This window comes from Durio zibethinus, chromosome 19, assembly GCF_047325235.1.
Source record: "Durio zibethinus cultivar Kanyao isolate XHJ-2024 chromosome 19, ASM4732523v1, whole genome shotgun sequence".
NCBI classification, from domain to species: Eukaryota; Viridiplantae; Streptophyta; class Magnoliopsida; order Malvales; family Malvaceae; genus Durio; species Durio zibethinus.
The window spans coordinates 7,810,719-7,834,836 of record NC_143180.1 but is presented as its reverse complement, the minus strand read 5'-3'; the positions used below and the strand labels follow the sequence as shown (position 1 = coordinate 7,834,836).

The 24,118-nt window shown below is 30.8% G+C and overlaps 1 protein-coding gene and 1 pseudogene across 3 annotated transcripts; both read left to right on the top strand.

Moving 5' to 3' along the window:
• Nucleotides 1-1,085: 1,085 nt before the first annotated feature.
• LOC111309559 (uncharacterized) lies at nucleotides 1,086-5,579 on the top strand (annotated as a pseudogene). The gene is made up of 8 exons (XR_016330433.1): nucleotides 1,086-1,091; nucleotides 1,272-1,358; nucleotides 1,634-1,695; nucleotides 1,851-1,946; nucleotides 2,072-2,240; nucleotides 2,342-2,649; nucleotides 3,313-4,500; nucleotides 5,037-5,579. The product of XR_016330433.1 is annotated as an uncharacterized LOC111309559 (transcript).
• Nucleotides 5,580-8,662: 3,083 nt separating this feature from the next.
• LOC111310371 (uncharacterized) lies at nucleotides 8,663-15,267 on the top strand. Of its 2 annotated transcripts, none has more exons than XM_022909769.2 (5): nucleotides 8,663-8,801; nucleotides 11,167-11,337; nucleotides 12,353-13,250; nucleotides 14,601-14,767; nucleotides 14,877-15,267. In XM_022909769.2, exons 2-5 carry the CDS (start codon nucleotides 11,204-11,206, stop codon nucleotides 14,983-14,985), a joined length of 1,308 nt encoding a protein of 435 aa, XP_022765504.2. In that variant the 5' UTR covers nucleotides 8,663-8,801; nucleotides 11,167-11,203; the 3' UTR covers nucleotides 14,986-15,267. The 2 variants fall into 2 exon arrangements, with proteins under 2 accessions (XP_022765504.2, XP_022765503.2); XM_022909768.2 differs by having other exon boundaries at nucleotides 14,853-15,267.
• Nucleotides 15,268-24,118: the final 8,851 nt, after the last annotated feature.

The window sequence follows — 24,118 nt, the reverse complement described above, 5'->3', positions numbered from 1 at the left end:
GTCAACCAAAACGAAAAGTAGGATATTCAAAATAAAACAACAAATCCAGGTAATTCAATAATCAAAACCACCCGTTTTCAAATTCAGTCAAGGGAAAAAATCAAAGTTTTCTTTTCAAAGAAATGATGAAAAAAGAATCTGTTTTCAATTATTTAAAAGTTAAATTGTGAGAAATATTGAACAAAGTCAAAAGGATACCAAAAATAGGTGGTGAAAACATTAATCTTTCTTTGACAATGTTGTAAGAATAGGTTTTGATTTTTTGGGGGGTAAAAGAGGGCGTTTATGATTTTAGAAACTTTTACATCTAATGAGATTTAAAAAGGAAATAAAATAGAAAAATTTAAATAAAACACTTTGGTTATTAGATGATAAAAAATTTTTGGCTGGTCTTGACTGCTATACACTTCCAAATTGAGTAAAAATTTTGCGTCAAGAAATTTATATAGTTGGAAATTAAAAACTTTAATCGTTTATCAAATTTTTATGAAATCTCTTGCCAGTCAAGCAATTAAGTATATTTCGCATTGGAAATGAAGTGAGTTACCAGTTATTATATAAGAAAATATTTTCTTTTTTAATTTATCCTTCTTCCATAAAAGGTAAAAAAAAAAAAGAAGGTTTTGCCACAAAGAAAAGAGAAAAAGGGGAGAAAAAAGGATTGAGGAGTAAAAGAGATGTGGTTTCTTTAATTGGAGTTATAGGTGGTTTATACTATATATTGTTTGGTTGTAAGAAGTTCTGATGACTTACTAAGATTGAAGTAACTTAATTGGGAAATAAATTGGTATGATAATATAAAAACCCTAGGGGGAATGGCATGGGACAAAGGACTGAATATTCCAAGAAATCTAATTAATCTTTTAATCTTTGTGGAGGTGGTAATTTTATGAAAATATTACGGCCTGATCTATTGCTCCTTTCTAAAAAGGAAGGTTGGTGGAGATAAAAAGGTTTTGTTTAAGTAATTTGTCAGCAAGTGGCTATGAGATTATTGCCAAACTTTGGCTTATATGATAGTACATTATTTCCAAGGAGAATTTGCTATTTTATAGCAACCTAAGTATCTAAACTATAATTCTTGAATGGCGGTATGTTAAAAGTTATAGTGATATTAAAGGCTTACCGATCTATTAATTAGAATGGGGATGTTTTAACTCAATTCGCATTATTCAGGACCACACCTGTTAAAAGAAGCTTCTTTATGGCATTTCTGTATTTGAAGTGGTTTGAGTTTTGCCTTTACATTGTGCATTCTTGATAATTGACAGATTTTGGGGAACATGAAGAAAGACCCACAGTCATTGATGTTGGTTTCTGTGTTAAAGAGTCTTCAGACACTTGGCTATGTATTTAAGGTGAATGACTTTTATGAAAACAAATTTATTTTCATATAGTGCTCCTTATTTTTTGGATACACTCACACAACAGATTTTATGATACAAATAACTTCTATAACTTCCACAATATGTTGGAATTGTTAATACTTATGTTCTCATGACTCTGCTTTCTAGTAGCGGAGGCTTGAAAGTTTAGTATTTTATGATCAGTTCAGAAAATATTGAGGATCCTTTCAAGGTCAAGTTGGCAGATTTATGCACTAGGAAATGGTAAAGCACGTTCAATGTGGCAGCACATAAGTGGTCAGGTTTCATTTTTAGGTTCAGAGCAATCTGGTCTTATTGATTGGTCAATGTATGTTATCTAATTCCTGTGTTATGAATTCTTTTTATCATCTTTTTCCTTTTTCGTTTATGTTTATATTGGTTTTTATCTATATTTGCAGTTTTCACAGTGGTTTATGTTAGAATTTTTGGTTCACAATCCTTGTTTTGATTATTGTTTTTGTTTCTTTACTTAGCATTAATTATATATATTTCTTTCATTTTCTACAGTTTTGAAGGTGTTGTTGCTGATTCTCTTGAAGCAAAAGAAGCCATCTCAAGGTATCTTCTATATCTAGCTTGCTGATAATCTCACATGTACAGATACTTTCTGAACATTGCAAACACCTCTATATGTTTGGTTTTAGTTTGTGATGCTATGATTAGTGAGTTTCATATCTGTGCAGCCTTATGGAGAAGCCCTTTGATGTGGTACCACTTATATGGAAAATTCAAGAAACTCTGGCAAAACGTCTTCCTGTCTATGAGATGATTGACTTGGAGCATCTTATTTCTAATTGGAAAAGTGCTTTTATCAGGGCCAATGTTATTGTGTTCCCTGATCTTACTCTACTGGTAAATCTGACATTCTGTCTACTCTGCAACATAGAATTTCTAGAAGGAATTGTATTAGACATCTTATGAGGTTTCTCAATTTCTATTCCTTCCCGTAGTAGATGTTATATAGTATGCTAGACACTGGACAATTCCTTGTAATTCCTGGATCCCTGGTACAGAAAGTTATAGTAAGACCCATGCAAAACATCAACTACGAAAGGACAATGGGTTCAGTAAGGATGATACGGTGGTTCTAGTTGTTGGAAGTTCTTTCTTCCATCATGAGTTATCATGGGAGTATGCTGTTGCAATGCACACTATTGGACCTCTCCTTTTGAGATATGCAAGGAGAAATGATGCAAGAGGGTCATTTAAATTTATTTTCTTAAATGGTAACTCCACTGATGGATATAATGATGCTTTACAGGTAGTTGACTGTTGATAGGCGCATAATATATATATATATATATATATATATATTTACACATATATATATTATATGCTTACTCATAAGCTCCCTATATCTTTCCCTCATGCTTATTCATGCCCTCATTTTGATTTGAAAGAAGTTCAATACCTAAAGTAGTGTGATTAATTTGAAAAAGGAAACAATACATTAAAATGGTAATGAAGAAATATGCCCTGTCTTATTGCATGGATTAAGATAAGGGATTTCATGATTTCATTATCATCATTTTCTTCATGAATTATACCTGATTTTGCTATTTAGTTGGGATATCCAACTTAAGCCATCAAGTTGTAATTTGTTTCTTCCACTTAATTTAGATAAGTCTTTTTCAGTTTCAAACTTTAATTTAGATTTTTTTTTTCAGTTTCAAACTAATAAATTGTAGTATGGCCCAACTTTTATTTTTTCAATCAGTTTATATATTGCTAGAAGGAAGGATAGAGGCTTAAAGCTATTAATAAGACTGCAAACCCTGGAGAGAAAACATAAGAAGCTGTCATGTAATTTTCGTTTTGTCTATTCAATCTTATTGATGTGTTCAGAACACTGCATTGAGGTTTTTTTACTGGCTTATTGTTATTTCCCTCTAAGATTGATGTTATTCGTTGTGCTTCTATGCAGCAAATTGTATCACAGCTAGGACTTAGTCCGGGCTCTGTTAGGCATTATGGCTTGGATGGTGATGCCAATGGAGTCTTATTAATGGGTGATATTGTTTTATATGGTTCCTCAAAAGAAGAACAGGGTTTTCCTCCATTAATTATCAGAGCCATGACCTTGGGAATCCCTGTCATCACGCCTGATTTTCCTATCATGAAAAAATATGTAGATTCATTTGAATTGTTTTCCTCGTAGTTCATAATTCCTGATTTCTGTGTGTGTGTCAAAGAGGGTGAGATATGAACAGAGAAAACGGGGAGAGGACTTTCTATTCTGTATAATATTTTAAGCTGCTCTTATATGACAGGTGGTTGATGGACCCGTGGTGTTTTTTTCCCAAAACATCACCCTGATGCTTTATTGAGGGCTTTCTTACTTTTGATTTCGAATGGCAGACTCTCTCAATTTGCTCAAACGGTTGCATCTTCCGGAAGACTGCTTGCTAAGAACATTCTGGCATCTGAATGCATAACTGGTTATGCAAGCCTTCTGGAGAATTTACTCAATTTCCCATCAGATGTCTTGCTTCCAGCTGCTGTTTCTGAACTTCAGCAGGGATCAAGGGAATGAAAGCTTTTTAGGAAGGAAATAGAACTCAGAAACGGTGATATTTCCAGAAATTTTAGTGTTTTTTATGTCTTTGAAGAGTAATTTACCAAGCATTTCATTGACATGTCTGAGAATGAGACAGAGAATTAGGATCAGGATATCCCTACTGAGAATGACCTGGATATTGGGATGGAAATAGAGAACTTTGAAGACTATGAAGGACTTGAACTGGAGGAGGTATAATAATACTTCATAATTACAGCCCATTGTTTGGACTCTCCCCACCCTGCCTTTTTCTTCTCACGTTACTATATCCTTTTTTATTGTTTTTTAACATTCTCATGAATAAACTGTGATGTGAAAAAATGTTTTTCCCCCTTAAATCTATACGTTAATGAAAGAATGGAGAGTAATCCTGGTGTATGGGATAAGATACATCGAAATGTTCGGAGATCTGAGAAACTGAAGTTTGAGGCAAATGAAAGAGATGAGGAAGAGCTAGTAAGGACAGGTCAACCTGTATGCATCTATCAGATCTATAATGGGGCTGGGGCCTGGCTATTCTTGCACTATGGATCTTTGTACCGTGGGCTAAGTCTTGTGAGTTTTCCTAATCCATATTTGACATTTTATCTTTTTATCAATCTTTGTTACACATCTTCATGTCTTTTTCATCACTTTCGTCATAAGTACTTTTGTGATTTTATGATCTGGAATATTTATATTAAACTATGATGAAGTGTTGATTTGATGAAGAGAAACCATGGTGACGAAAGTATTGTCTAAACAATTTAATTGTATGGTTCTTGACAAAAATGCTTTGAATCTTTTTTTAGTATTTTGTGGGTAGCTTGTGTTTTCTTGCAAGGGGTGGATGGAAGCATACTTGCTCAAGAGTCTGACATGCAAAATTTGCAATGGGATAAACTTTGTACAGATCATTGCTTCCCCACCTCTTTTCTACCTGTAGTTTACTTGTTTATTTATAACTGATTTCTTGTATTTGCTGTAGTGATCCTTAGTCTTTTTTCCCCTTGTAGAGGAGCTTTCCTTTTTTATTTGCTTGGCTACTGAAAAATGATGCATGTGAAATAAGTTTGTTTCTACATGCTGTAACTATTCATTTTATATGCCAGTCTAAAAGAGGTAGGAGGTTGAGATCAGATGATGTGGATGCAGTTGGCTGACTTCTGGTTTTGAATGACACTTACTATAGGGATTTATTATGTGAAGTTGGAGGAATGTTATTTATTGCAAATAGGGTGGATAACATTCACAACAGACCTTGGATTGGTTTTCAGTCATGGCACGCTGCTGGTAGGAAGCTATTCCTTATATTGATATTTGATGTGGTGTTCAATTTTTCAAAATTAGCTTGAGTTCAGAACCAATTTCTTGTTTTCAAATTTCTTACTGTTATTTTGATTGGTTCAAGGGGTGATGTGGGGTGTTAAGGGATGGTGATAAATGAAGGTGAACCAAACCCCTCTAATCCCCCATTATTCTCATTTTTTTTAATCCCCTCAAATCAAGGGGATTTGAGAGGAGAGTATTCTGCTTGATGATTTCCCCTTTAAGTATCAGTATTTATTGTAATAACTATCTTAAGGTGCTATGATCATGGTGTAAAACTCATACTTTACATTCTGCGCTCAAATAAATTAAGAAATAGTTGTTTACTCTCCTGTACTGTCAGCTTTCAATCTGTTTTCTCTCTTTTACCTTCAAACCTTCCCGCATACTCTTAGTGTTTAAAGGAGAAAAAGGAAAAAGTTCCCAAAGCTAAAGAGATTCATTTTTGCTGCTGTTCTGGTATCTTTTGCTTCAAGTCTAAAAGTATCAATTGTTAGATTTGGCAATTATTGGCTGCTTAGTGTTTTTTTAAAATAGGTTTAATTGTCCACAAAAGCTGAAAAAGTTCTAGAAGAAACAATACAAGTAAAGGAGATGTAGTGTACTTTTGGGCATGCCTTGATGATGATGTTGGAGGTGCAGGAACAATGACGCGCTCACATTTTGGTCAATGTGTGATATGTTAAATGCTGGACGCTGCGTGTTTGTTTTACTACATATCAGTTCGATATATGATTAAGCATAGTAGGTGATGGAGTCATTTCTTATGCCTTGCTGATCCCAGGATTTGCTCTTTGATTTTCTACAAGTTGAGTGAGGGTCTTTTACTTGCCATTTTGTCATGTTATAGATAATACAGATTTCTCTTCCTACATTTAGTTGCTTTCTCCCTAGTTCCTTCTTCCTGTTAAGATACTGTTTGAATCAAAGTTGTCAATATTTTTTTGGAAGCCATATGATACCATGTTGATTACTGTTATAAATATGGGACCGAAGGAAAACATCATTCTATTGTTATGTTTACATGGCAAAAGCTGCATTTTTCCTGCTCCATGACAACTTTTAGTAAGTAAAAAACAAGATAGTGGGGGGTTGTGAAGAGGCCATCCTTGGCAGTGATTTGGGCCTAATTCTTAGCATCTTTTGTCAGGTGTTAGGGCTTGTTTGATCAGAGTTCAATATTTCTTGTTTATGAACTGGGCCAAGATCAGGTTCCATAGGTGAGAAGAAGCTCATTGGTCATTGGCTGGGATTTACTTCAATTCTGTTCTATTCAAAGCTCAACATTTGTTGTTCATAAACCTGGGAGTTAGGTTTAATAGGCTAAGAGGTGACCATCTGCTTGCTAAAATTTTAAACAAAATATTTTCCAAGCCTGGGTCTGATAGGGTCTAATAGGTTAGAGGTTGAGTTAAGTGGACATGCAACTGCTGCTTTGTGATTTAACTTGCAATAGATAGGTGTACATATCAGATTAATTTTTATTACTATATGAAAAGTAATTATTAGATTAATTTATCCAAACTGTTGCTTAGAAGATTCCTTAAAATGCCTGTAGAACTGCTTTTGAAAACACCTTCAGCAAGATGTATTTCTTGCCATCAGATATGGAAGCTCTTCCTCCCATGCCCAATGACGATGGTCACTGGTCTGCCTGGGTGGTGCCAACCTCTTCCTTTTTGGAGTTTGTAATGTTTTCACGGTAATTTACCAAGTCTATTACTCATTTTATTGCATCTTATCTCTCTCTTTCTCGATATCCTTTTAGAGCACAGTACAGTAGATGACGACTGGAAACTTATAATGATTGGACTGCAGGATGTTTGTTGATTCTCTTGATGCTTTGCATTCCAATTCTATTGAGGTCAATATGTGTTTGTTGGGTTCCTCGGATCTTGAGGAAAGCTGTGTGGTTCCTGTAGCATCTGTAGGTTCCATTTAGAGTCGAATCATAGCATTCCTCGTCTAGGTTTATTTAATTATGGACAGAAAAAACAATGTTTCTGTCGGCTATTGGAACTTTTGGTCAATGTCTGGGCTTACCATAGTTGGCGGAGGATGGTCTACATTGAGCCACGCTCTGGTTTGCTCGAAGAGCAACATCCAGTTGAACAACGAAAAGAATTTGTGGGCTAGATATTTTAACTTAACATTATTAAAGAGCATGGATGAAGATCTAGCAGAGGCTGCAGATGATGATGACGGGCCAAGGAAGATGTGGTTGTGGCCATTGACAGGGGAAGTGCATTGGCAAGGAATTTATGAGGGAGAGGGAAGAAAGATACAGGGTGAAGATGGACAAAAAGAGGAAAACAAAGGAAAATTATTGGAAAGGATGAGGAATGGGAACAGGCAGAGACCAGTTGGATTATAGGATACCTAGAACCTAAATTAGATGACCATATTCTAACAACTTAGAAGCACCCGTCTCCTAACTGAGCTCCTGGACAAAATGGAAAGTTCCATGGTTTTTCTTGTGGAAGGATTCCAATTTTCAAGAGGTCCGCTGATTGAACGCAAGCAAGTTATTGCTTAAACAAGCTAATCCATTGCTACAACCAATTACATACAATCATTTCTTTGACATGAGAATATCACTATTTCCTATTTAATATTGCTTAAACAACCATTTCTTTGACATGAGAATTTTACTATTTCCTCCGTAATGTTTCTTAAAATAATTTGCATTAACCGATTAAGTTGATCTCACGAGTCAAATAACATAAAAAATTAAATAAAATATTAATAACAAATATGTAATTAGGGATGTTTTTATCAATTAATAATAGTTAATAAAACAATCATTGAGAAAATTATCCACTTTTAGAAAAACGAGCATATTATTTATAATTTTTTTATTATAATGTTACAATTATTCAATTATAATAAAAAATTATGTAAAAATTTATCATTTATAAATATAAAGATTATTTAAAATTATGATATATCTTACACGATCTTAAATTGTTATTAATTAATAATACAACAATTATCGTAAAAGAAATGCTATCTTTAAAAAAAAATTTCTTATATCTTATACTGAGAAAAACTATCAACATAACTTATTTAAAAAATAAATTCAAGTATATCAAATTTTAATATTATATAAATCAATTAAATTAATAAATTAAATGAGTTTAACCCGATTCATAAAAAAATTTAAATTTTTATACATAAAAATTTAAGTTGAGAAGAAATTTTTTCATTTTAAATTAAGACAAATTCATATAAAATATTTTCATAAAATTTATAGATCATTTATTAAAAAAAAAAAAAAACCCACCGATATTAACATTTTAACCCGGCAAGTGTTCCAACTCTATCAAGTCAACCGGGTGGCTAGAAGAACATTATAGTCTATCTCTATCCCATCACCTTCTAACCGCCAATAGTGACCTATTGGAATACAGTTTACAGCTGTTTGTTTACTGCCTCGATTTATTTACAGCAATGTTTGTAGGGTTTTAAAACATTTCTCCAAACCCCCCAACTCAGACTATTGAAAACAAAAAAACAAAAGCCCAATCTCTTATTCTATCTATCCTCAGGTAAACACTCTTTCTCTCTTCATTTCCTTACTTTTCTGCTTCCTTTTTTAATTTTTTTTTCAGGCTGATCTTTGGATTTCAATTCCACCTGTCAATTTTGATTATCTTGTTAGCTTTACATGTTGGGTTTTTTTTTTTTTTTTCTTTTTGGCCCATGCACTTTAGAAAAATGGGTTATTTTTGTTATTGGTTTTGAGTGTTTGGAGACTTCTTGTTGTTGCTTTTATGGGACTTGGGTTCTTAGTTCCTTGATTGAAATAGTGTTTTTTTTTTCCTCTGTAAAGTTGGTTTTGCAATGTCTAATGCTTGAAATGAAGTAGGTCTTAAGTTTAAATATTGGGAAGTGACTGCTGCATTTTGGGTTCAATTTTGAAATTTGGATTTTTTAAAAAATTCTCCAGCTGAAAAATAAAAACTTTGAACTGAATTAAACCTGGCTTCAATGCTCAAGCTGTTAGCTTTGCTTGGTTGAGTAAGGCGCCATTTCTTTTTTTTTTTTTTTTTTTCACTTTTGGAATAGAAACTAAGTGATTATTACTATGTTTGAAGAATTAAAAACTAAAATTGTAATTTCTTGGAAAACAAAGCTACTAATTTTTCTTTAATTTAGAGTAAGTGTTATTGTTTATTTTTAATCAATTATGAATTTGCTTTTACTTTTTAGCACTTTTAGTAACAAAGTGCTAAAAACAAATAACAAAATGTGAGTAACACCTGAGCCTAAATTCTAATTTTCTGGAACTAGAAAATTTAAAAAAAAGAAAACTTTATATAAAAAGTTGGATGATGTTGATGTTAATATGTCAATATTCAGGAACTTTTGCAGTTTTTTAATAGCTGTTTTGACTTGGAACTGCCACTTTTGAAAATTTTAGAATTTCTCATACTGGGTTGAGAAATGTGCACAGCCTCCAAGCTGATTTTTTTCTTGTTAAATTCTCCCACCATCTATAGATAGATAGTGCAGTTTGTTGCTTATCTTTTGTTTTTTTCATTTTACTGCAAAGAGGCTCCCTTCTGTTATGTCATTGTTTTGAGATAAAGGTGGAGCAGTGGAGCTACTTCGCAAAGGTAACAATAGGAATCAAAACACTAAAGAAGATATTTATCAAGTTCTAAAATGTGTCTAGAAAGGAAGTTGATGAAGGATGTAAAGAAGTGCTTGAAGATTATATTATTTAAGATATTTGGTTAGCTACTTTTTTTTGGCTACTTTTAATACACACTTAAGTGTTGTGTGTTTACATATGTAAGATTATTTTAGGTTATTTAGGATATGTTGTATCAATTAGCATTTTGCTTATTTTCTAAGTATTTGGGTATTAGAGCTACATTTGGTGTTTTCAAGTTTATATTAGGGTTTAAGAGTTAGCTTTTGAGTACCAATGTTATTTTCAGTTTCTACTAGCTGTAAATATTGCTTTTGATAATTTGAGAGTTAATATTAAGACTTGATTATTTAGATTTGATATTGTAGAATTTTGATTTAGTTTTTCAATTTTTTCTTGAATGTTTGTTTGAATATTATTTGTTCTATGACAGAAAAGAAACAAACAGGGAGCTGCCATATCTAATGCAGATACCCACTCTTTCACAAAAATATTTGGAGGCATCCTGCAAATTAGTTACTACTAGTTATAGGCTCTTTGTTCAATAATCTAGCTAATATAATACATCATTCAAAGCCTATTCTGGTGCATATGAGATGCCATGCATATAGCTAAGCTGACTGGTCAGAGATAGATTCTACCTTTTCAAGGTTCTTTGAAGCAGCCAATTTACAAAAGGAAGGTTCTGGTTAAGTTTTGGGAGTAAGTACTGGATTAGTAATGCTCTTGCAAGCTGGTTTGGGGGAGGGAAATGAGGTTAAGAAACATTCACTAAATGCAATACCATATATTGCATCCAATAACTAACCAGTGTTTCATAACGCTTCCTACCCTCTTTTTTTTTCATCTTTTCTTCTCAAGGGTGGGGAGGAGGGGTTTTGGTGGTTTGGAGGGCTGGGGTTACTTTGGGATATTACAGGAATCAGATTATCATTCTTTCTTGTGTTTCTTTTTTGTGCAAATTATCATCCCCATTTTTTCTTTTGTGTTATCATTTGTCCATATCTAGAATGAATGAATGCATAAACCAGGTTTTTGGAAGGTTGGCCTTTTGTAACTTAATTGCCATTTTCCGAATCCTTGAGTCATCTTATCATTATTTAAAGTGGAAAATAAGATATGATCATTGTGCATCTGCTACTAACCAGGTGACTGTTCACTATGCCAATTCGTGGACCACATAATATGAGCTTCAGTATGAAAGGGATTATGTTTTATGGATTAGACTTTTCTGATCTTCATTCTATGTCATGTAGGTGTATATGCTGTAAGCTTGTAAACCTTCTTATCCTCATGCATGCTATAAAAGGTGGATGGGTTGGGCAAACATTTGCCCTAGCTAAGTGCAATGAGTCCGGAGGGAAGAAGTCTCGGATTCGGCGTTCTAAGGAGGAAAGAAAGGCAATGGTTGAATCTTTTATAAATAAGTAATCTCACATGGTTCACCTTCCTTTTGTTTGCTACTATTGCTGAATCTAGTATATCTTAATAGTCTTTACCAGGACCAGTTGCATCTTATGTCATTCCAATCCCCTTCTATACCCCCTGCCATGGTAGTCATAATATAATTCTTCTGTATATAGTAGCATAATTTAGCGATACAAGTCTTTTGATTTTATCATCCTTGTAGTATCTAATTACTTAATTGCAGGATGGCTGTGATTGCTTAAAATATGAGTTATGAGCATCTTCTTGAGTATTAAATTATAATATTTGCTTGAAAACTGACTCTTATCACTGCTAACTTTAAGAAGGCAGAGAAAATCCTCTTAACTGGGCCTTTTATCACGACAATATAGAAACTAATTAGAAATGGCATTTATTTATTTGAAAACATTGATGTAACACATGTTTTTCCCATACTTATATTGGTAAAGTTTTATGTTCTATACATATGTAATGATAAATTTGATAGAACTGAATGAGGTTTTTATTAGCTTTTAGAAGGATAGTTTGCAACTGAAAATTCATTTTTAAATACCTAAATTTATTATATTTCTTTGAAGACTGTATTGTAAGACACATTTTGAATCCGAATATACTTTGTTTTATGTAAGGATTTTTGTGCAAATGCAATATTTTCAAATATGGCAATATCTAAATCAACCAAACTTTCAACAGATTTAATAGTAAAACTTTGAAATGGTGGCATTTCATGAATATGTTGAAATGATCCTTTGCCTTTATTCTTGGTGGAGCATCATTTGTATTTCATTTAGTATGAAATGTTGAGTGGACTAGTTCTTTGGTGTTCCTTTTTTTAATATTATTTATTGTTATATTATTTTGTGGGTGCATTTCATTTAGTTCTATTGATGTAAATTTTTGACTTATAGGCTGATCACCTCTTTAATGAAGATGCTAAACTTTCTAGACTCCTTAGCCAAAATCTGAAGTGAGTTGCTATATTTCTGTACATTTTATTTGGTGAACTTGTTGCAGGTATCAGAAATCAAACAATGGAAACTTTCCATCTCTTAACCTCACCCACAAGGAAGTTGGTGGGTCTTTCTATATAGTAAGGGAGATTGTGCGAGAGATAATACAAGAAAATAGAGTTTTGGGTCCTGCTAAGTTGACTGAAGGGGAGCAGAACATAGATCAGCTCTTGGAGCAAAATCCACTTGGTTCAATTTCCACTGCACCTGAAACTCTTTTTCCCATACAATCAAATGGAAGTCCTTTTGTTCCTAGTCATCATGAAACTGATGAATCAGTTTCTGTTACTGATGGGCTTTCTATGGGATCTGAATATAAAAAGTTTGACAGTGAGCAAATTATTAATGGGAATCTTGTAGATGTGACCAATGGAACTGATAAAGCAGACATTGTAGAGTTGCAAGTAATTGAACCACTGGAAAGTGATAAAAGTGGGAAAGAACTGGCAGCAACCACATCTAAAGTCACTCAAATAACAGCAGATATAGTAGTAGAGACATTTCCATTACGGCCTGTTGCTAAAACAACTGACATCATTGATGGAAGGTCTAGCGAAGTAAGGAAATTAGATGAAAATTTGGATAAAACAGAAAATGTGAAGGTGAATTTGAGTCTAGAAAATGGCAGTTCTAATTTAGATGATATGAATGCCTCTGAGGTTTCTATTTTGACAGATGAGAAAGAAGAGGAAAACAATGTGGATTTATTTTTGGAGAAGAACTCTGATGTAGCAGATAATAAAGTGGTGGAAAACATTTCAGATCCGCTATTAGAAAGCTCATATTGCTCTACCATGGAAAATGCCGTGAACGATACTAACAATGGTGCAGCGTTAGAGCTCTCTTGTAATGATGTTTTAACATCTGAAACAAATAAACAAAGCCAAGCAATTGTTGGACTGGTGAGTTTTTGTCCAAAACCTTTGTGCATGCCTATGTTTGACATCAAGCAAAAAAACATTGCTTAATATGCATGATTAACAGGTTTTGTCTAATAGTATTTGATTATTTTTTTGCCTTTGCTATATTGACTAATTGTATGTTTGAAGGTAAATGAGGCCGAATAAATGGGGAAAAAGGTACTGGGAGTAGAGTTGGTGGAAAGAGTAAAGAATCAATCTATTAGTACTGTGCCTTGCTATAGAATCCTTAAAATAAATTTGAAGGGTAAAAAAGGGTCACAAGCTGACATCATTACAAGGGAATACAATGCTGTCAAAACACACTCAAAAGTGTGTTTTGAGTATGTTTGGAGGGATTTGATTCACTTCCAAATCCTTTCTCCTCGTTTGATTCTCTTCCCAACCCTAACAAGTTTGTGCTCGAAACACACACAAACTCTAAGTTGAGCAAAACATTTTACACCTTTACTCTCCTTTAATCCCCCTCCGTCCATGTGTACTTTAAATTTTATGCTCTTCAATAAATGTATGTTTGTTGAAAAATGAAACGATGTTGCTTATAGTTTAACATGACCAAGATGCATAGATATGCACCTTTATTGAAAATAAAATGATGTTGCTAATAATTTAACATGATCAAGATGCATGCACATGCATTCCGCACATATTTTTGATGTCTTATGGGAGAAAATTTTTAAATCACCTTTATAGGTCACTCCATATATTTGTAGGTATCCAGTAACAATGATGTTGCTAATAATTTAACATGAACAAGATGCATGCACATGCATTCTTGCACATTTTTTGGTTGTCTTATCGGAGAAAACTTTTAAATCACCTTTATAGGTCACTCCATATATTTGTAGGCATGCAGTAATGGTGAAGCTAATAAATACCTGAAGTTCAGTTAGATTACCTGCTTGGTCCAGCATTTTTTATTTTTGTTACAAGGCGCATTGTTTATTTGCCTTTCTGCAGTTGTGATCCCTAATAAAAAATACTATGAGTTAGTATGAGAAAGTTAATGGCTTTCATTTAGGTTAAACTAATGATTCTGTTCCAATGAAAAAAATTCAAGTAGAGACCTTTGTAGCTAAACTATCTGGTGTCTTCTGCATTGTATACAGGCATTTTTTTCTTAATTATATTTTATTATATAATGGATAAACCATCTCATTTGGACAAATTGATCAATGAGAAATATTCTAATAGTGGATTGAATGAGAACCTTACTGGTATCTGAACTCAAAAGAATGTCCTATAAACTTATGGTCAATTAAAGTTAATCTATTTATCCTTGGAAATATTTTACAAGTTTTTTGCTTGATTCATTGTTCATTTGTTTTTCAGGCAATAAATGCTTCAAATGGCATCCACCCAAAAATTCATGGCACTCGCACTGGCAGCAGCAGTGGGGAGTCAACAACCCAAGAAGCTGTTGTGGCTGAAAGTAAAGTTGATGTGCAGCATGTCAACTCCAAGAAAGGAAGCAATAAAACATTAGACAGAATTAATCTGTAAGTATTCCTACTGTCTTTGCTCATAACACTTTTAAGTTGAATCAATCTCACTCACAGGTTTGAAAATTATATGGTTCCTTAGGATTGCATTGGTTTCTGTGGGCAGTGAATCGTGGGAAGGGGCATCAAAAAGTGCTGCAGAATCCAAAACTAACCCAATTTTGGCTATTTTCAAATTCTTTATAGCAGCCTTTGTGAAATTCTGGTCTGAATAAAAGTTTTGGTTTGTTTTTGAATTTGGAGAGTAATGCAAAATTTACTAGAGTTTTATTCACATTGAAGTCTGTGGGACTTTTTCTGTTGTAGTCCCAATTTCATTCAATTCAGCATGCTAAATGTTCCTGCAGTAATAAAGTACCGATCATGGCATTAAAAGAGTCTGGCAGGTGTATCGGCGGCTCATGTTGAATGTTGTGATTGGGGGCACTTATTATTCCATGTGTATATCTACTTGAGTTGAATGTTACCATGGGACACTTATTTCATGAACAGAGTTAGATACAACATCAAATGCGAGAAGAGTGGTATTGTTTATAGATCGTTAGATGTTCATTCGTTTTATTTGATGTGCCAGGTAAGCAGGATGACAAACATCAAATGCAAGGAAAAAAAGGGACTTAGATTTACTGAATCCCTGCTTTTGCATCCGAAAGCTTAGGATCCTCCTGTTTACTGATAAAAGAAACAATATACTTAGTACAAGGCAAGAGATTGGTAAAAAAGACGACATGCAATTTAATATTTAGCAGATGTGGCATCCCAGACAAATTCTGCGGCAATCGAACCAACATTTTAATATTTGCCAATCTAATATTAACTCAACTGACATGTCGTTTGTTGAGGGATTTAAGTGCGCGATATCTTCTGCAGACGAGTTAGTTTGTCATTCCAAGACATGCAATATATTTGAACAAAAAAAAAAAAAACCCTTAACTTGGCCTTCACCACAAGCAACAACTTCACCCATCACAAGGTTATAAAAAAGGAAAGGCATCTTCATTCTTCACACTCTTTTTTTCACAAATTTTCACCTAATACTTACACATGTACGGAAAATTTAATGTTAATAATTGTAGTTATCATCAATCTTTCCTCTTTTTAAACCAGAATGCTGCATATTTCATTAATTTATAACAGTTTTCATATCTGAAGTCATCATCGTCTTGTTTGTTTCTTCTTTTGTTACTGACAGTTTTGCAGTATAGCGGGGCATGTCAGGCAAGCCACACCATCATTTCTCTCTTACGATCGCTTGTTTGCATCAAGTATCCTATTTTTGCATGCCATATCAAACTTTTGTCCTTTAAACAGTGTCGTTCATTTGCCAATTTGCATATTATTAATTCGATTAGAGGGTTAGAGGGTTGGAGGGTTATTAGCATATCCAAGAGTGCATTTTATGATTGGACTCCTACAGATTTTTAGATAACCATTTATCTAGACTTACACTCAAATAAAACCGAATACATGAGATAAGTTTCCCCTTCCATCTCTAAAACAAAACTTTGTTGTCAGGTTGAGAGCAAATTGAATGGCTTTTTTTTTTTTTTTTTTTTTTTAAATATGAGGTAATTATAGTCCAATAGAAACATTGGTGCCCCTTTTTAATTATTATTTGTTATATGGGGTACTAGGGGATTCAAATCTAATTCTTTGAATAAAAAGATATATACGATAAGTTGTTTGATACATGATAATAAGCATTAGCAATAAAATCAAATATTTTATCAACAGAAAATTTCATCAGTAATATTTATTTTCTTGTAGTGATTGTAAGTGTAACAAATAAGATAGATCTTTATGTCCGTGATGATAGCAATTTCTTGTAATATTTTAAGCAACATTGACCTTTAAGCTGTGGCCATGGAAGCCATTGCTTAATTCTTAAATGTTAGTAGGTAAACATCATATATATCAATTCAGCAAAGGGTAGATCTTAATGTGACAGCTTAGTGCATGTGCCACGGGCTCCGGTTCTGCTCAAGGCGTCATATGAACTAGCCCACCGTTCATAAAAGCTGCTGTTTTATAGGTAGATCAACCGACTATAGGTTATTTCATTTAAATCTTTTGATTAGATTTGCAAATGCCTTTCACCAACTTTGGCATCATGGGTTTATATTTCTATGATATTTTATATATTAATCCAATCCAAACATATTTTATAAGATGGTCAATAGATTTTATAATTAAATTACAAGCTTGCATATGTATTATGAGTATTACTTAGGGGTGTAATTGATCAAGTTTGAGTTGATACAATATTAAGTTTGATTTCGATTTAAAATTTGAGACTTAAAATTTGACTCGAACTCAATTGAGTTTTATTTTTTGAGCTCGAGCTCGACTCAAGATACAAATTAAGCGACTCAAGCTCACTCGATTAGGTTCGATTAACATATAAAAATAAACTCGATTTTTATATTCGACAAAAGTTCAATTATTTGTGTTCGAGTTCAAGTTTGAGTTCAAAATATTTTATTAATTAAAATAATAAAAATATATTACAATATAAAAACTCGATTAAGCTAACGAGCAACTCCAACTGGATATAAAAATATTTGAACTCAACTCGATTGATAAATCAAATTACTTGAGTTTAAGCTCAACTCAATAATAACTGACCTGAATTCGAGTTGAATTCGAATAATTTATGAGTACTAATACATCATTTATATCCCTAATATTACTTATGTTTTTAAGAAGACACTCGAATGGTTAAAGCTTGATACTCTATTTTGAAAGTTTTGATTTTCAAATCTTGAAATAAAAGAGATTAGGGATTTTGAAAAGATTATTTCCTATTCTATAGGTACATTTTAATGTATCTTTTATACTAAAAACGATTTTGAGTGATTATACATGGATAGCTTTTTTTTTTTTAATCTTTTGATTTCTATAAAAAAACAAAACAAGACAACAAGAGAAAAGTGAATAGTTAACCATAAAAACGGCATCGTAAATATTCAAATTTTAATTTAATTAGTTTATATAATTATTTTTAAAAGATGATATTTAATAAATTTAAAATTTAAAATTTAATAATTATAATATCTTATCTTATTTTAAAACTGCACCTTTTTTTAAGAAAAATATATTTAAAAGGGGTGGCTAATGAATAAATAATACTATTCCCTTCTTAAAATGTTTTTTTTTTTGGGATTTATCTACCAAAAATCAAAGGTGCCAACTAATTTAATTGGTAATATCGATCTTTGTAGTTGTACCAAAAACCTATAAGCCATTTGTATAATTTACATAAACTAAAGTTATTATTTTAAATTTCTTTCTCCCCACATTTGGATTCCAACCATTTAGCACATTTTAGACTCCAAAAAAAACCCTTCAAATTGGTACTATGCATAAGATAATAGCATGTATCTGACTTCTAGAAATGTTTCAAATTTAGATTTCTCCTCCATCTCTATCTCTCTCTCTCAACAAAAAAAAAAAGTATAAACATCTGTTGATATTATGCAATTTAACCGTACAGTGTGCATTAAATATAAAAGATGTGAGTATATGATAATTTTTTATTCATCATTAAGTTTAGGAAATATATAATCAACTATATACAAATGTGCCAGAACTATACGTAAATTATACAAATTAAAAGCTCAACTGGACATTCCATTAAAAAAAAAAAAAAACTCAATAGGACATTATAATAATTAGAACTTGAGATTCCAACTTAGAGATTTTGTATTTTTAAATTTTGAAATGAAAAGATGGTACTGTTTTTCTTATTATTATTTTTTTGTCAGAGACGAAACACGTCATTTGATAAAATCATATGCAAAATTTTTTTTTTATAATATAGTTTGAGATCTAATAAAAGTTTGAATGTACATATATGCTTATGTGTGTGTATATATATATATATATATATATATATACACATGCTTACGTACTCATATAATTATTTAAAACTACATATGCAAAACATTGATAAAGAATAGCATGAGAATTAGCAATTCTTAGTTCTTATTATATTGATATAAAGTGCATGAGAGTTAATAATCATAACAAACACTGTCTATGTGGTTATTGGAGCATGACAGTTGAATTTATATTCATAATCAAAGCTATTTAAAGACTTTCATAACAAATATCCTTTCTACTCAATCAATGCAAACCATTTGAGCACTGTGGCTTAAATAGCATATTTTTTCTAGTTTTTTTTCTTTAAATTTTTTTTGTTAATCATGACGTTATTATTACAGAAAATTACCTCATCAATAAAAATTTTAAACTCAATGAACGAGATTGGAATATTGACACATACTCCCTAAATTATATATAAATAAAAATTAATATAATAAAAAAACGACACATGGCAATATTTTTAACCATGCTTGAAATACCACCAACCATATATAACATAATAATCCTGTTATTAATATCACTACCAGAAATTCAAGCTTTAACAATAGAATTTTTTGTTGGTAAAGACTTAAAATTCATCAGTAATAGTAATTGCGACGGTTTTAGAGATAAAAAAATTCCATCAATGTTAGTTATATCAATAACGTTTCAAATTCGTCGGTAATTATTAATGAATTTATTAGTAACAATATTACTTATAAAATTTTCTATTGGTGATTAGTTACAGAATTTTTTGTTAGTAAAATCGTCGATAAATTTATCAATAAAAGATTTTTTTTTGTCCGTCAACAAATCCATTGGTAATAATAAAAATTTCATCGGTAAATTTGTTGGTAATAATAATTTTAAATCATATTTAACTATTATTTTATAAAATTTTAAATTATTTTATTATATTTTTAAAATTATTTTTAAAGTAATTATATGAATGCCAAAATATACATAAATAAAAGAAATAAATAAATAAAACATTCCGTTTCATTTGTAAAAAAAGATAATTGTAAAAAAAGATAATACTATTTTACAAAATTATTATAAATTATAATTACAAAAATATAAAGAACAAAAACCCTATTCTATTTACAGTTTACACCATAATATTAAAAATAAAATAAAATTTTTACAAGACTACAATAAAACACAGTCTATCAAGCATTATTTTATACATGTCATAAATAACTTTTATCTTGAATGCTCAAAATAATGAAAAGAAATAAAAATAAAATACAACTATGACGCAGCCTAATGTACCTCATTCATTCGATAAAAAATATGGATTCTATCTTCATTACCTTTACCCATAAGAAATGATGGCATGCAAATGCATAAACAAAGAAAAGAAAAAAAGAATGTTAGATGCATACAAAAATTAAGTGCTCAATGGAAAGTAAAGTGGAACATAGAAATTCCACATATAAACAATAACTAAAAACATTGGTGGTATCTCATGTATCTTTAATAGCAAGTACACTACCATCATGTGTCTACGTGTCTATATATAAAAATTAAAAAAACTTTAAAATTATAATTTAGAAATTTTATTTATTTTGCATTATAATATATTATCTAGCTTTTAAAATTTTAATTTTAATTAATTTATTTTAAATTATAAAACTAGATAAAATATAAAAATAAGTTATATTTGAAATAAAAAAAACTTATTAAAATATAAAATTTATTTCTTTAAACTATAAATTTTGATAACATATATTAAAGCTATATTATATTTTAAAAAATAAAACACCATTTAAATATAAATTTTTTATATTTATTCTTTTTAAATTATAAAACTAGATAAAATATACAAATACGTTATATCTAAAAAAATTTTAAAAAAATCCTTAAAATTGGAAAATTTTTGAATTTTTATTTTGAACTATAAATTTTAATAAAATATATTAAACTATATTATATATAAAAATAAAAAAATTATTCAAAAATAAAATTTTAAAATATTTTATTTTAAATTATAATATTTGAAAAAATATTAAAATATATATTATAATGTGAAAATTATAAAAAACTTATTAAAAAATAAAAATTTAAAACTTATTTATTCGAATTATAATATTTTTAAATATATTAAAATTTTATATTATGTTTAAAAAATAAAAAATAACATATTTTCATTTTTTTTTATTTTCAAAAATAATAAATTAAAAATGGCATTTTATTTTTTTTCTTTTTTTTTTTTCTCCTTTAGCTATCACATTAATCATGCAATCATTTTTTTTGTCAAAGTCACATCAAACACTTAATTGTGAAATTAACTATTAAATTGAGGGAAGGACCAATTTGTATGATATTTGAGAAACAGGAACTAACAAATTATGTTTTAAAGTTTAGGGATCAAAACATATGCGTCTCAAATTTTGGGGACTATAGATGCTATTTACTCTAATATTCTATTTGTCCCTTGATTTTTATTCCTCTTATTGCAGCTTCAAAAATCTCCAATTGAAATAGACCTGCTAAGGGCATTTTATGGTTCAAGAAGGCATAATGTTCTTTTTCAGCAAGAGAATGACTCATTATTAAGCCAAGGTCATTTCAGTCGTTAGGTTTGAGCTGGCAGATGGACCTAATTTCTTAGAGTTCATGTCAGCTGAGCTAGCACAACGTACATCTCCCTTGATAACATTTGAGCATGTTGACTTGTTATTCATCTGTCGAATATTCCCCTATTATGTCAGGTCAAGTTGGTCCGTCAACCCTAAATTCGACTCTCAGAGTTCGATTAGTCAATTCCAGACACTTCATCCTCTCTCATTCCAAGTATAAGACTCCCCATTTTTCTAGATATGAGTATCCCCACTCCCCAATTTTTTCTCTCTTTGTCAAGTATTGTTTTGAGTATCGAAATGCAAACGCTAGAGAACTTTGACCTTAACTGATCTCCAATCATGATTTTAGATTTTACCCTTCTCATCGAGCTTCGCACCAACAAAACCTATCTCCAAATATATATGGCCATGCCTAATTAAGAGAAAAAAAAAAAAAAAAAGCAGGCGCAAATCAAAATAAAACGTCAACAATACAGCTAAGGAACAGTCCATGTTCACTTAGCCAACTAGCTAAGCAAGGGCATGAACTACAACATAGTCAACTTATCTTTGTGGCTGTGGGTCTCCCCTTTTTCCACTTCATTTGATTACTACTGTCTCATTTTAAGGATTTTTAAAGTTAATTTCAGTTCGGGTCTTATTGTATTTAAAATTTTTAAGTTTTTAGGTTTGAATATGATGTAGGTGCGTGTGAAGCACTATGAACTAAATTTAGGGTTCTTCATATATAAGATTTTTCTTCTTTTCTTTTTACTTTCTCTTACTTGATTCTTTTGTTAATTTCTTATAACTAAACAACAAAAATAATAAAAGAAGACCCTTAAAACAAGGCTTGTTATGAACTCTTTCTTATCTGATATATCATATATATATATATATATATATATATAGTATTATAGAGAAAGAGAGAAGAAAGGAATATAAAAAAGAAAGAAAAGGTTAAAAATTCTTAAACAAGCTTGACACAAGGAATAAAGTGGAAGGTTAACAGGGTAAGATTTGGAACGTTGTTGTCTGGTTTTATTAGTTCATCAAGAACCTGAAAAAGGGTTTTCTTCCATTGACTTTGACATCCTCAGAGTTTTGTTTTTTGTTTTTTTTTTTTACAGAATTGTGGGTAAATATGATTGTTCACAGCTCTTTAAAAATGACTCAAAAAAAGGTAGGAAAACCCAATCCCAACACACAAAAAAAAAAAAGTTTCAGTATTTAAAATTAAAATTTTAGAACTCTATCAATAAATTATGTGACTGTCGTCAAGTTTTAGCAACTTTAAATATAGTTGAGATTTGGATTAAGGAATATAATCCTCTTGTTTAATTAGCTTTTAGAAAAGAGATGAAAAGCGTAGGGATTTAACTGGTGAAAGCCATGCAATGTGAAGCTAACTTGACTAAGCAGAAACAGACAGTTTTCACGTGGAAAGATTCATTTTTCTTTGATCAGAAGATGAGTTGGTATTTGGTGAAACCAAATCCAACAAATTTCCGTTAAAACAGTGAGGGAAGAGATCTGGTTAGCTAGGAGTATTCAAGGCTCTAGCATGGAATCCAATGTCAAACAGATAAGAGTATTTAAGTCTCCAACATAAACTTGTTTTAACCAATTTCTTTTGTTAATAAAGGAAAGTACAATTTAATAAGAATATTTTTTATTGTAATTGTCTAATCGCTACCATATATATTTAGGTAAGGTCAATTACCACAAGATATCCTTTCTTTATTTATTTATTTTTTACTATGGGTAGGATCCCAATTATGGAAAAATTAAATTTTAAATCTTGGATATAAATTTCCACCTACTAAGAGTATGTTATTAAGGCCTGCTCGGATATATCATATGATAATAATTTGAGAATTATAATATATGGTTATTACTCATTGAAATGCATAAATATTTTACTGGCAATCGCCTAATTTGTCAGAAAAGAGTTAGATTTGTAATTTTAGTAATAACAATTTAAATTTTAACAATTTTTAAATAAAAAATATAATAAAAATACATCCATGTAGTGAAATATACTAGGTAAAATAAAATGTAGAGGACAATCATTATCCCTACTCTTTTACTTTTTTTTTCTTCTCATTTTATTTTATAAGGAAACTTTGTGTCCTATATAATATGTAATTAAAATTTTCAATTTTCATAATGAGAAATTTACAATTTGTGATTTTATTTATTTATTTTTTTGGATATGGTTGAAAGGGGCTAATCCAGTTTCTTAAGTTCTGAAACATATATACATTTATCATTGAATCAAATATTTAAGTATTATAATTATGTAATTTTAAGCATTAACAATGAAAGGAAAGAATAAGTATACATCTATATGTTCTAAAAATATATATATTTGTAAAGGCTTTATATAAACATTTGAGATTATTAAATGTTATTTTCATTAATTATAGTAAAATTTCATCATTATAGCAAATTATTTACCATAGAATAATTTGTTATCAATACACAAATTTTTTTTTTTTTTTACTGACGGTTTAAGTTACATAACTAATAAAACTAGCAAGTTCCTCCTTCAGCTTTATTTGTCATTGTTAAAAATAAATTTATATAATATAAATTAAGAAAGTTGAGGAGTGTGATTGACACGCTCGTTGAAAGAGAGTGGGTGAGTACGGCAGACAAAATAGCTATAAGCTTTTGTCTTCGACGGAAGTTTTACGTCCCACGTATTAGAAGTGAAATTCACCAAAGTGAATATATAAATATATATATATATATATATGGGGATTTATTCTCTGTTTTCCATCTCAAAGTAGCGATATAAAAATTGACACGTGTCACGTAAGGACAATTTATAAGGTTGTTGGAAAATATACCTCTTGGGTTATTTATTATTATTATTTTTTGGACATTGTGGGTATATTAAACAGCCTAAAAAGGA

Excerpts from the sequence above, each read along its gene's own strand:
- LOC111310371 (XM_022909768.2), top strand. The coding sequence starts at position 11,204 with ATGCATGCTATAAAAGGTGGATGGGTTGGGCAAACATTTGCCCTAGCT. Across the intron at positions 11,338-12,352 it reads GTTGAATCTTTTATAAATAA|GTATCAGAAATCAAACAATG; the intron begins GTAATCTCACAT and ends AACTTGTTGCAG. Across the intron at positions 13,251-14,600 it reads GCCAAGCAATTGTTGGACTG|GCAATAAATGCTTCAAATGG; the intron begins GTGAGTTTTTGT and ends TTTGTTTTTCAG.